The following is a 13,331-nucleotide window of genomic DNA, read 5'->3' as shown; positions in this document are numbered from 1 at the left end:
TATTAAACTGTCAATACGGTGGCTGTGAGATGACTTTAGAAGAAAAAAAGAAGCCAGAATTGGATTAATTAAATTCACAAAATTTAAGTTAAGACTTAAATTCACTTCAACATCCAGGATTCCAAGAATAATCAGTCAACCTGAATGGTATCGATCAGAGTTGTTGATCCTAACTTGTAATAATCTGACACAAGAGGAACAAGTTAAAATGTTTCATTTTGTAATTTGGTGTCTGAATTTCCAAACTCAAATTTTAGCAAGTAGATTTTCAACCAACCTGAAATTTTAGAAACCAGTGTATTTTATTTTCATACTAGACACAAAATGTACAAACCTTTAAAAACAAGCTAAAACGGCACCACTTGAAATAACCTGGACATTTTTTCTAAAGAAGTTCAGATTCACATAAATGTCAGATTAAAACTTAAAAATGTACAGTGCTATAAATTCAGTGGTGCTAATGATCAATAGGTGTCATTTTGGATGCTCTTATTTGATAACATACACTGCATACATGTACAATGTGGATCGTGTGTCCTGAGTATTCGGCTCATTCTACCTCAGTGGAATATATTCTCTCCTGATTCACTCTAGCGGTCACTGACACAAACCCTCCCACGTGTTCAGCTTGATACAGAACACATGACCTGTATGAATCCATCAGGACTGACTCCATCAGGCTGACACAATTCAGAAACACACTGATTATGTTAAACTGACAGGGAAGTGATGCAGAGGTCAGAGTAAATAACTGGAAACTAACCCCAGATCTGCCTGTTCTGTCTCATTAGCTCTTGTAACAGTGTCACACTGTATTTCCATCCACTTTCTGAGGACGACTGTGCAGTTTTAATGAGCCAGCCTCCTTTCTTTTTCTTTTTAAAGGACTAAATGTTTGGAACTGCTCTTGAGGTTATTATAATCTTTTTTTTTTAACTGCTTTTTCCTCCCATGTTGAGCAATAGGTGACACACGCTTGAATTGACTTCCTGACTTGAACAACAGTGTCCACTGGCTCTGCAGAAAACTACAATATATCATCCCTGCTGAGCCCATTGATTATAAAGCTCTTTATCCAGGAACCTGCTGCCAGTTGGCCGTCACCAGAAAGGAACAAGAAAGTTGTTTTCAGGGCAGGAAATGGAAATGGCTTAACTCCCACTAATAGATTTCGGCTTTAGATCAACAAAGATGCTCTCAGTGGGACACTGGACGGACCTTCACACTGAATAGGATTTCTGAGAACAGCGGGAGACAGTGAAGTGGAGGATTGGAAGAAGCAGAGAAATATTGAAATGATGCGACTGGCAGTGCAGACGAACAATCCTCATGTCACACAAAAACACCAGAAGAAAAACGCAAACACAGACGTCACCAGTAACATAGGAAGTGAGTTTATTAATCACAAATTGAGTGGTTCTAAAATAATAAAGAACAAAAAGCAGGCCCTCAAGGGACATTCCACTGTGTGTGAGTTAAGTTCAGAAAATCCGGTTTTCTTACATGTACCAGTAACAGTGCTGGATCAGTGGAGCGCTGCCTTCATTGAGCAGAAAGACCATGGTGAGTTATCTTGCTTTAACGTGGCCCCGAACACAGAACAACTTTGGAAACCATCTCACCATGTGTGATGCAAATATAATCTCTATCACCTCTGCCTGAAAACGTCTTAGCACACACACACACACACGTTCAGGACTATGTGAGGGGGAGATGGGGGCTGACATGTAGCTGCTGCACATGAGTCCCTGTCTGCTGTGTGTGTACGACTCGTTGCATGAACTCTGGTTTATAGAACTTGAATAATACAGCTGTGAGACACTGCAACTCTGAAAGTAGTGGCACAGCGGCGGCTTTCAAAATAAAACTCCCCACACTACTGGTGCTATAAATGGAAAAAAATACTGCTATATTTTTATAACCCAGAGATCATATAAACACTGCCACTTACAGGGTATCCTTTTTTTCTTTAGCCTTAGTACCGTGTGTCTTTACCAAAAAAATGATTCCCACTATATTTAGGCACTAATATATTTCTACTTCAATGTGTCTGCACCTTCAAATCTATGAAAACAAAAACTATTTACAAAAATTGCAGATATGTAAAGACGGGAGGTGTTAATTTAGCGGTGGCATCATTCCTCTCAAACGCCGTACGTGTTGTGGTTAAATGAAGCCAAACATCGAGCCTGACAGCGTTGTAGAAATGTACAAAAGGGAGAGAGCACAGAGAAACTGTGACGATGTTAAAGGCTGAAGGCACTTAAGAGGAATGACATTTGTAGAAATGAAGAGGAGGACTTGATGCATCTTGGTGCTGCATGACTTGTACCTCACCATAAACTGTAATGTACCTGTAACAGGAGTCATTGATGAAGTTTATGCATAATGATACATTGTTTCTTTCTCTTGGTTCCTTAATGCAACATATTAACTTGAAAAAAAAAAAAGACTGAGCAGTGTTGACAACTTCCTATGTGCAATGTTGGGCTGATCGTCTCGACCATGACTGATACTCAGGTAACATTTTACCAAACTTTGCTATGAAACATTTATAACAGCAGAAAATGGTGTTGGAAATTATAGATAATAATAATAGAAGCCAGAAAATAATATAACTTTGAAGACGTGAGCAGTTTGTTCTGAATACCTCATTAAACTGATACAGTTGTGGAATCGTGAATCTGCCGCGCTGCTCATCTTCATGTGGTTTGAATGATATGATAAGATGTTACCTTTTCTCAGCCTTACAAATGGAAAGAGTTTCATATCGCCTCAAATAGGAAATGTATTATTTTTTTTCTTTTACATTTTTCACCACTTTACATAATCTTGATAAAGAGAGAGAGAGAGGAAATCTATATACAATCAGTACAAGTGTTAACCCTCCAGACCACGGCTGTATATCCCTGTACCACTCAGGTGTAGGGTCACTTCTGAGAGCCTTCAGCTTCACTGAGAGAGGTGACAAATACGAGCTTCAATCAATCAATGTCCTACATCTAACTGACTCAAGGTCAGACATGTTAAACAAACTCTACTCTAATGAAGCATTAGTAAAATCTAATTGGACATCAGTAAGATGTGCAGCAGGATTCAGGTGGGAGAAGATGTTGTGCCTGATTGTGTGTCTACTGAAGAGGTGGAACCTTTTCACTGATGTTGGTGGCACCTTTTCTAATTACAGCTTACAAATAATAAATCAACCTGGTCCTGAAAGCTCGGAGTTCTGTGATCATCCAATCTGTTTCCATTTAGAATTCACATAGAGGCTGTTACACTGTGAAGCTCACAAGCACCATGTGTTGTTTCTCAAAGAACAATTTGTTTTGGTTGGATCTGGAGGGTTAACTTGCAAACCCTGTATCATTATTATTATTATTATGAATATTATAATTATTCTTATTATAGTGTAATACTGAACATATGTATGACAGCAAAACTCTAACCTGGTCATTAAGTTCAATATATACAAGATGAACAGCAAGCATAGAAGGACACTTAAACAGAAGAAAACGCAGCACTGATTGTGGACAGTGTTTCACAGCATTTGACTGGCACTCTTCAAAGCCTCTTACTAAGACTATCTACAAACATCAACATGGAAGTCTCTCGCAACAGAAACCAAACCTTCCCAGCGCAGAAAATTAAATATGTAAGACTGCCGATCAAGAAGCACATCTCGATATGCTAATACAAGTCAGTTTGTCTCTCTTTTGCTCTGATTGCAAAGGTGTAAATGCTTGATGCAAAGTGGTTAAAGTATGACACATTTTCTTTACATCCACAACCAAATAATAATAATAATAATAAAAAAACACATGTTAGTATTTTACAAATATTTATAAAAGTAAACCTTTATCTATAGGCATTTTAAAATATATTCCATCAAAAATAGTCTGACAAATTTCAACAGTAGAAAAGAAACGTTTTACAAATGACAAAATGTTTGAAGCTAGAAGTTTACAGTAGAAACGCGTCACGATAGACTGACTGTGGAGGAGAGAGAGAGACGCCTCCTTTTCTACCTTGCAGAACAAAGAGCTGTCTCCTTTTCTCCACCTCGATTAGTGTTGAAAACCATGCAGTAACTGTAAAGTAAGAGCTCCATAATTTAGCAGAAGAGAAGTTGACAGATTCACCCCGGCTGTTTTACATGTTGTTCTGTGAAATCTTGTCACCTTTGGCAAACTTGAGTGGTTGGATTTCAGTCATGCTGAGAGCAGAGAGCATGAACTGTGGCAGCTCCGTGGTCAGACAGCGTGGAGCGCGGTCCCACACGTCACGTCTCTCACTCAGCACAATGCCCCTCACCGTCCTCTCCCTCCTCAGATCACAAATGACGACTTGTGCCGGAAATCCCCCTGTAGAGAGCGTGAAGCCGGACAGGAGCAACATTTAGGAATTCATCATAAATGTTTCAACATTCATGCAGATACTGATTTTTGCTCCTAGACTAAAGAAGAGGCGCTGTATGTTCACTTTGTGGTTTGGCAGAGATTTTGATCTCTCCTGCTAGGCTACAAAAAGGGAATTTAGGAACAGAACAATTTAAGCACTTAAGTAGGGGATGAGTTATACTTGTTGTATGTTAGCTGCAGAACAGAGCCCTGTTTCCAAAAAAAGCATTTTAAGGCAAAGATGCGCTTAATCCCATTGTAAATCTACGAGGCTCCACTTGGTTTGATTTAGTCATAAACAACACACCCTTTATTCACTTTTCTGACAACTACAACAAGAACTGAAATAAAACGTCTAAGATTCGATCCCACATGAACAAGTAAAGACAAAACATTTAAACAACAGGTTTAAATGTGGTCTACATGGTCCTGATAGCAATAGTTATATAATTTATTATAATATAATATAATATAATATAATTTAATATAATTTAATAGATTTTAATATAATGTGATATAATATAATATAATATAATATAATATAATATAATATAATATAATATAATATAATATAATATAATATAATGTCTTGAACCGACTGGTCTCTAGTGTCCTCTCACACCTGTAAATAGTCTGACACCTGATACCTCTGGTACCATGTAGGAATGTAAACACATGACCTGCTGCTAAATACTGAATCCTGTTAAAAATACAATGCATTCTTTTACTTGCATAATAAATATACTGCATCCTCTTACTTAGTTCAGTCTGTTATCAGCCCCATGAAGACAGCAAAGGCATACATTGTGTCAATCACATTCATTTTTAAAACCATATCATACCCAGTTTTGATCCAGAAACTCTGTGGACCTTTATCATGAGTCATTGCAATTCAACATTGACAAATCTGGTTTGAGCCAGTTCACCTTTTGAGGAAAACAGTCAAACCCAAATTTAGTTCAGATCTTTTTTCCTCTTGCCAAGTACTCAATCGTCTTTTAACATCAAAGACAGATTTTCAATTCAGTAAAACAGTTGAGTCATCACTATATGGGGCCTGGGTGTGGCTCATTAAAGGAGCTCACAGGCAGTTTGGCATGTTTTAGCCCATTAACCAGAATTTATATTCTTTGTTTTACTGCTGACGGACGGATTTTCCACCTTTCCAGCAGAGAGACTTGAAACACTGATTAGACTTCTTTAATATCTTTATCACAGTATCATTTATAACTTCTACAGGCACTCATTGTGAACTGTTATCTACAAACCTCATCTTCCGTCCTGACGTAGTCCACTCCATCTCCTTTGGCTGGAACTTTGTAACTGAAGGACACAGAGAACACGGTGGTTCTGAGGATGATAGGTTGAGGAATACATGCATTTGTTGTTTATTTGAATGGGACGATGTCTTACTTGTTTCCTGCCTGTTTTTGGCTGGAGAAGTAGCCTCGCTTGTATGCACAGCAGATCCCCACTGTTATACACAGCAGCACTATGACCACCACCAGCACTCCCAGTAGAATCCCCAACAAATCAACATCATCTGTGGAGTCCCAGTAACAATCGAGAAATTAAACATCTGCTAAACCTGATGTTAAAAAGACATGTTGGAGTATAGGTCACCATCACACAGGATATTCATCTTAACACTGCATGTGTAGCACTTACAGACTTCCATCATCTGGGGTAGACACTCAGAGTATCCAGCATCGTTCTTCGCTCGACAGAAATACTCCCCTGCATCTTCTTTCCTGACTGCGATGAATTTCTGCATGGGAGGAATCACAAAGCAACTGATTAGATATGATTAATGCAAAAATCCCCTCATATAAAACCCAAACCTTGTTTATATAAGTTTTTAGACCATATTGGATAACGACAGAGCCTGTCACAAGTCATTTGAACTGAATTTGTATTTATTTTTAATTTAAAAATTAAAATAAAATCAGCCTAATCAGACTAAATAATGGTGCCTGCCGCATGGATGGAAAGAGGAATACTAAGAGTAAGTGTGAGTAGAGAAGAAGTGACATTCACACCACATTTATATTCATTTGGATAAGAGAGAAAATGACTTTAAATATGAAAACTGAACCGAATTAGACTGTGGCTGACTGCTTCTGATAAAACAGTGAACACATGAGCTCATGCAGTGGTCACAAACGAGACATGGAATTCAGTGCAGGAGGAGACATACACACATGTGTATAGATTAACTGTACATGGTAAATTAACACTGTTACAGGGCACTGTCAATCTTTAAGGGAACATACCGGACAGGCTTGTGGTGCCTTTTAAACACGACACAGACTCGAGGTTCCGGTGGTTCTTTATTTGGAATAGACACTGTTTCTTGCACAATCCTTTCAAATTCCTGATACTTATGATAAAGTGATGCTGATGAGCCAAAAGAGTATTTTGTTATTTGTGAAACTTATGCTGAAGAATAACTTAACAAGATGCCCCTCATTTTGACACAGGCAACAGACTGATCTTCTAACATGACACGTAGCTTAAAATTATGACTTTATTCTCGAAAGGGTGAGTGGCGGGGGGGTAGAGCAGTCGTCCTCTAACCAGGAGGTCAGCGGTTCAATCTGCCTTTCCCATTCTGCATGCCAAAGTGTCCTTGGGCAAGATACTGAACCCAAAAATGTGTGTGAATGTGTGTGTGAACGTGTGTGTGAATGGGTGAATGGCAAAAACTGTACTGTAAAGCGCTTTCAGTCATCAAGCCTAGAAAAGCTCTATATAAATAGAGACCATTTACCATAAATGTATAACCTTTTCTTGTAATATTACAACTTTATTCTCAAAATCTCAATCTCAATCTCATCTCTTTAAGATGCCCTTATGCTCTGTCGTAGTTGTTGTTGTTTCCCTTATGGTGACACTATATGTTATTGTATATACACATAAAATATGATTGGTCCGGGGAAAACTTTTTAAATATATATTTTTAAACTGCAAGATATTAAATTCAGATCAAAATGATCACTCTGAAACTTTCCCATGCAACCCAATCTAAAACATAATAATAATAATAATAATAATAATAATAATAATAATAATAATAATAATAATAATAATAATAATTCCACCCTCTACATCAGTGGAAGGGATTTTTTTTAAGGAGAGTGATAACTGAGTTATCTGTGATCAGTTTAAAAATAACAGCCAAGACAAGATGAGCACAGTGAAACAAACCTCATCAGTTTACAGTTATGACTTGAGCTACAGTTTCACATAAGGAGCGCGTGCACTGTAGTTTGCTGTAACGTGTCACATCTCAGAGGCCAGCATGAAGGTTGACAGGAGAGAGCACTGAGCAGATCGAGCAGCGCTGGAGAGCGAGCGAGAATTGAGGAATGTGCAAACGAGGGCAGCAGATTCCCCTCGTGGCTCGAGCCCTCTTGCACCATCAACTGTCTCCCCAAAATATCTGCCCCCACCCCTGGGCGTCAGGCCACCATCCCTGCTGCCCCGCCCTTACTGCTTATGTGTGCCCTTGTGAAAAGACATGCGCACGCATACTGACCATAGTTCCTGTTTCTGCGTTGAGAATGTATGAGGAGTTGAAGAACTTGAGGCTTGTCTTCGGGTCTTCGGGAATCTCCTCCCTGTTCTTGAACCACTGGTACTGAGACTTGGGGAAGCCCTCCTCCTCCAAACAGCTCAGCTCAGCTGGCTTCCCAAAAGGCACCGATTTGGGGACACTGCATTTTGGCACCACTGGCTTCACTGCGGTGACACAAAACATATGACCATTGTCACTGTACTGGGTCTTCACAGTTTTTACATTTGCTGAGCATCACAGAGAGGAAACAACTGACACCATTTCTCCACGATGCTGCTCAGCCTATGATTGACTTTGATCCTTCAAAACCCATGTCACTCTGACCCCTCATGGTTCACTGGCCTGACTGCACTGACAGGGCCGGACGGGCACATGATTTTTGGCCTGTGCCAGAAAACGCCACCAAAACACGCGCTTGCTTTCTTTAGAACTGCAATTCAGAGCAGATGCAGTTTCAGAGGTTTCCTCTTATAGCCCAGAACACGCCTTTGCAGCTGGGCAGGTCTAGTCATAACGCATCCTCATATGTATGCCAAAGGGCTGGTGCGACCTACAGCACGGTCTCATCTTACAGCATCCGAAGTGTGAATCGCTAAGCAGGGCACAATAATAGCTTGTTTTCTGCATTCACAAGAACCTTTATGATACTCTCTGTCTCATACCTTTGGCTCTATGTACACACACGCACGCACACACGCACACACACACACACACACACACACACACACACACACACACACACACACACACACACAGATTGATGATGAAGGTAAGTCCAAGTACCTCTTACAACAAGGTCAATCACAATCTCGTCAAATGACTTCTGATCATCAGCAGCAGTGACCTCACAGCGATATTTTGCTGTGTCCGATCTTGTGGCGTTGGTAATCAGTAATGTGGCAGGTTCTCTGATCACTGCTCTGTTCTCCAGGTCACCTGTCAGGAGAGAAAAAACATGTCCACCAATGTCAGAAATACATGTAAAACATAAAAATAAAAAATATATAAATAATATAAATATATAAATAAATATATAAATACAAGAGACTGACTAATTTGATTTGTTTGTGCGTCTTAAACATTACCTGAGATCTTCTTGTCAAAGTACACATAACTCGGTCCCCCGTTTGTGATCTTCTTCCATTCAATTCTGGGATTGCTTGTAGAAATGGACTCAATCAAACACGATAACTCAATTTCTGTAGGATAGACAAAGAGTGAGTTATTACATCAATAATTTAATTCAAGACTGATGTGAAAAAGAAATTTGTCATTTGCATGGTCTTTTTTGTGTGTGGGTGTTTGGTCATTGGCTCTTACTGTCGAACTCGTCGGTCCATGGCGATTCGTTATTCGTCCTCAGTACCACTGACAGCACACTGAAGTAGCCTGCAAAACAAGAGAGGAGAGACGAGACCATATGAGAATCCATGGAGCATGAATTTTCATGATACAGTGATGATCTCATGCTATATGCACAATACCAGCTGACGACCTCACATGTGCTGGGGTTGTTTTGATACCCTCCTTAGGGATATTTGTTAAAACCCCCACATCTTTAATTTCACAAACACAATGTAATTAAACATTAATGTCAATCCCACATCAGTGTGATGATCCTAACATCCCAGCCTCGTTCTTTCAGTGTCCATTTTTAGTCGTGTTGGTCAAACCATTGTGTGTGTCTGAGTGTGTGATTAGGGTGGGGGTGCTGTTTCTATGCACAGTGGATAATTGCGCAGGGAGGCATGTGCCCTTTACAGGGCAAGCTCACCATGCCAGTAGTTCAACTGCCTGCCGAGCCCTTCTCTCGCTCTCTCTCTGTCTCTCTCCTTCTCTCTCTTTCTCTCTCCCCTTCTCTCTCTCTCTCTCTCTCTCTGGGCCGGATGCTGTTACCCATGTGGGGCTAATGGTGCAAAAGCACCCTGGAAAGATCTGTGTTGGTATGTGGTGGAGGGATAGGGCCTTGGGAGGGGTCACTGCTGAATCATCGTGACAGCCTATGGTGCACAAACAAATGCATTCAAAGTCACATCTACACATGTTAAGTCAGGAAAAAACTCAGAAACACTTCCAGAGACATAAAACATCCCATAAAAAATAAAACAAATCAATAAATATTGTGCCCCAGTCTGGTCCCCCGTTCGCATGTTTCAACCTGCCCCTGATTGGTGCATACAGTATGTGCAGTAACTGTGCTCTGCTACTAATTAGTATTAGATGTGGTGCTGGGCCCCTCATTGAAAGAAACAGGGATAACTTGACCTCCACCATGTGTCATCTGGATCCACAGCAGTGTCTAGCGTCACCTACTAAGGCAGACAGGGTAAGCTGATTAGCCTGCAGTCTTTCTCGAGATCATGACAAGACGACAGCTTGTTTTTCGCCGCTGCTGACAGTAATAACACTGCCCGGACTAGGTCACAATTACATTTGACAATAAGAGACCTGCCCTCAGGAAGCTCCTTGGAAAGTTTAGCGTTCACAGTGACTTTGTGCGCTTGATTTGGCCTGTACACGGCTATTCTTGTATTTACAGACGAATGAAAATAGCAAGTACATTTGCAGAACCAGACTATGCTTGGATTCTCGTCACATTAAATGTTACATGAAAGATGCAATTTTTTTAGATGACACTAACACTGTTGCTGACAAATAACACTGATGATGACCGTCCTTCAATTAGAAAACAATGTCCCAAGCAGCCGTCTAACATGCAAGCATCGTCCCAGCAAAAAAGCTCCAGGCTGCTGCTCTGTGGTCGACCCTGACCTCTCCAGGGGCAAAATACACAAGCGAATACATGAATACATAATTAATTAAATAAATAATAATCCTATCGTAGTGTCATATTCAAAGCTACACACAGAACAGTGAAGCTCACCAGTACAACAGCTAATGACAACAATTAAGTGTTGATTTGAATAAACATTTGATTTCGCTTAGCATCTCCCGATGTGATTTATTCTGCACTGAGCGACAGCAGCAGAGACGTCAAAGTTAAGACCCAAGAGGATTGAGTTTAGTTTAACAGCACTCAATGAAGAAGTTGGGGAAAAAAAGTTTTCTGACTGAGACATTTAACAAAGAATTGCAAAAGAAGTGAGGAGAAGAATGCGCACTCCTTTTCAGAAATATGAAATATAACAGTCAAAACTCCACATATCCCTTCACAGTCTGTCACCTAGTTACATTCAGCTCCACAGTGCAACAAGCACAAAAGCACACACAGTTCTGGCAGAATTAAAGCTGTGTGCGGAGGAGAAGCGCTTTTCAACTTCCAGTGTTTATGAGCGCCTCGTGTACCGTTGCTATTCTTTTGGGCAAATGTAAGCCACCTCCTGATGATACTGAAAGGTACAAAGGAAATCCTGTCAGTTAACTGAATGTGCACGTGTGCTATTTTTACTGTTTCTGACTTTACTGACAAAAGCTTGTGTGTGTGAGGCTTGTTAGTGCTTATATGTGGGTTTAGGTTTCGAATGTACTGCATGTACTGTGCAACTTAAAACCAAATCTAACTAGGCCAAGTATGCCAAGAGTCCAAAATATCAGAATATGTTGTGCTAAAATAGAATCCAAAGTTGACAATAAATTATTCCAGGTGATAAATTAAGTACTATGACTTTTTATTAGATGCAGTACTCAATTTCATCTGTTTCCGACAGAACTAATGGAATTTAGCCCCCCATCCCTGTGCTCTGCCTTAATTCTGAGAGTATTAGTGCAGATTAGGTACCTAAGTGAGCTTGACGTGGAGATAAAAAGCTTGAGAGTTCTGCATTGGAAACGGCTATCCAGTGAAAGACATGAAACCCCCACTCAACAAAACTGGCCAGTGAGGTTCATGTAAATTCTACATAAGCAAAACAATAATGATTCCTGAATTCTGATGGTTATATGATGCTGCACTTTGTTACAGTAGCAGACAAACTTTTCACCCTAACCCTAACCTGCACTCCACTTACAGAGGGAGACATTGTTCAGGGTGTAAGTGCCAAAATATTATGAAACCATTCATTGTTTTTTTACACAGATTAAAATTTGAACTCCATTGATTCATCGCTGATGGAATATTACAGCAGAAACCATAGTTCATAACTAAATCAAGTGTTTTTTTAATAAGTTAATGGTTGTTTCACTAACTTCACTTTGAGTTTTTAAGTGTGAATTTGCAATATAAATAGTAACGACCAAACCAACAAAATAGATACAATGTTGGGTGTCCATGACAAAACCAACCAGTGGGTTCCTAAATATGTAAGTAATCCATTTAACCACTGTTTCCTCCTGGTTATCCTTTCAGTGAAGGATTCATCTTTTACCAACTACGAAACAACAAGAAACAGCTGGACTGTCCAGTAAAGTGAGTTTGATGAAAGCTCTGGAAGCACTAAGTGTGCGTTATGAGAGCAGTGTTTGCCATCTCTCTCCCAGTCTGACACATCCTTCCCTGGTCATGTCCCACTCATCCTGTCTGGGTTCTTGTCTCGTCGAATAGCTTTAAAGGTCTTGCCCTCACCCTCCGTTCCAATGGAGCGGATGATAACAACATGTTATTTCTTTTATTAGATTGTGGCCATTGTGAAAACGTCCTAACATGTCCTTCAGGGTGGTCCCTTCTGGCTGTATGCTTGTCAGGTCACGATTAGGGGGAAGGAAACACATGTAGCTGTTACATTTTATCGCTGACAAGCATCGTGTCAACAGTCAAGAAAAGGAAAGTAGATGTGTTTCCCAAGAAAAATTAACAAATAATTATTTTCTTGTTGAAATAAAAGACAGAGAAGTGTGGCTAGTTTGCAGGGAAACGGTCACAGTGATGAAAACGTTCGAGCTCAGCATCATTAAGAATGGACAAATTCTTCTGCATAAATTAAACGGTGTTCGACGGAGTCTTGTGTCCAACAAGCAGCTCGCACCAACCCACGCTCTGACAGAGGTAAATTTTGTGGCGAGTGAGCTGATATCTAAGAAGCTAAAACCTCATTCAGAAAGGGAATTTGTGAACGAGTCTTGTTACTCGTCCAGAGCTTCTAGAACCAAAGTCAAATCGTTCTAAAGTGAGTTTGTGTTGAAGAACTGTCACAGGGCAGGTTAATAATATGGCACTAAATACTGAAGGAACACTGAAGCGACCCCAAGAAACTTGTCGGCTTGTCATTTGTGAGTCATCACTGCTTGTTTCATTATCAGCATCATCATCATCACTACCATTTGACATGGAAGCATTTCCAGCCATCATATTAGAGGGTAGTGTGATTTATGTCTTCAATCATTTAGAATGACCCTTGAAAGATATTATAGAAATTGAAATCGCCCTTGTTAGGACAATGCTTCCCTGTTTTAAACCA

The 13,331-nt window shown here is 40.0% G+C and overlaps 1 protein-coding gene across 1 annotated transcript in view; it reads right to left on the bottom strand.

The window, feature by feature from the left end:
* Positions 1–1,371: 1,371 nt before the first annotated feature.
* LOC118121870 (junctional adhesion molecule 3B) overlaps positions 1,372–13,331 on the bottom strand; it is a gene marked incomplete at its 5' end in the record, with an annotated part of 33,782 nt that continues 21,822 nt past the window's right edge. The window contains 8 exons of the mRNA XM_035178079.2: positions 1,372–4,364; positions 5,669–5,723; positions 5,814–5,943; positions 6,069–6,168; positions 7,939–8,141; positions 8,761–8,913; positions 9,063–9,176; positions 9,298–9,366. Of these exons, the coding sequence (XP_035033970.2) occupies positions 4,329–4,364; positions 5,669–5,723; positions 5,814–5,943; positions 6,069–6,168; positions 7,939–8,141; positions 8,761–8,913; positions 9,063–9,176; positions 9,298–9,366 (860 nt within the window). The remainder of the gene's footprint in view (positions 4,365–5,668; positions 5,724–5,813; positions 5,944–6,068; positions 6,169–7,938; positions 8,142–8,760; positions 8,914–9,062; positions 9,177–9,297; positions 9,367–13,331) is intronic.

Source organism: Hippoglossus stenolepis, chromosome 15 (genome assembly GCF_022539355.2).
Source record: "Hippoglossus stenolepis isolate QCI-W04-F060 chromosome 15, HSTE1.2, whole genome shotgun sequence".
NCBI classification, from domain to species: domain Eukaryota; kingdom Metazoa; phylum Chordata; class Actinopteri; order Pleuronectiformes; family Pleuronectidae; genus Hippoglossus; species Hippoglossus stenolepis.
Note: the sequence above shows the minus strand (reverse complement) of the source record. Positions and strands in the feature narration are given on the sequence as shown.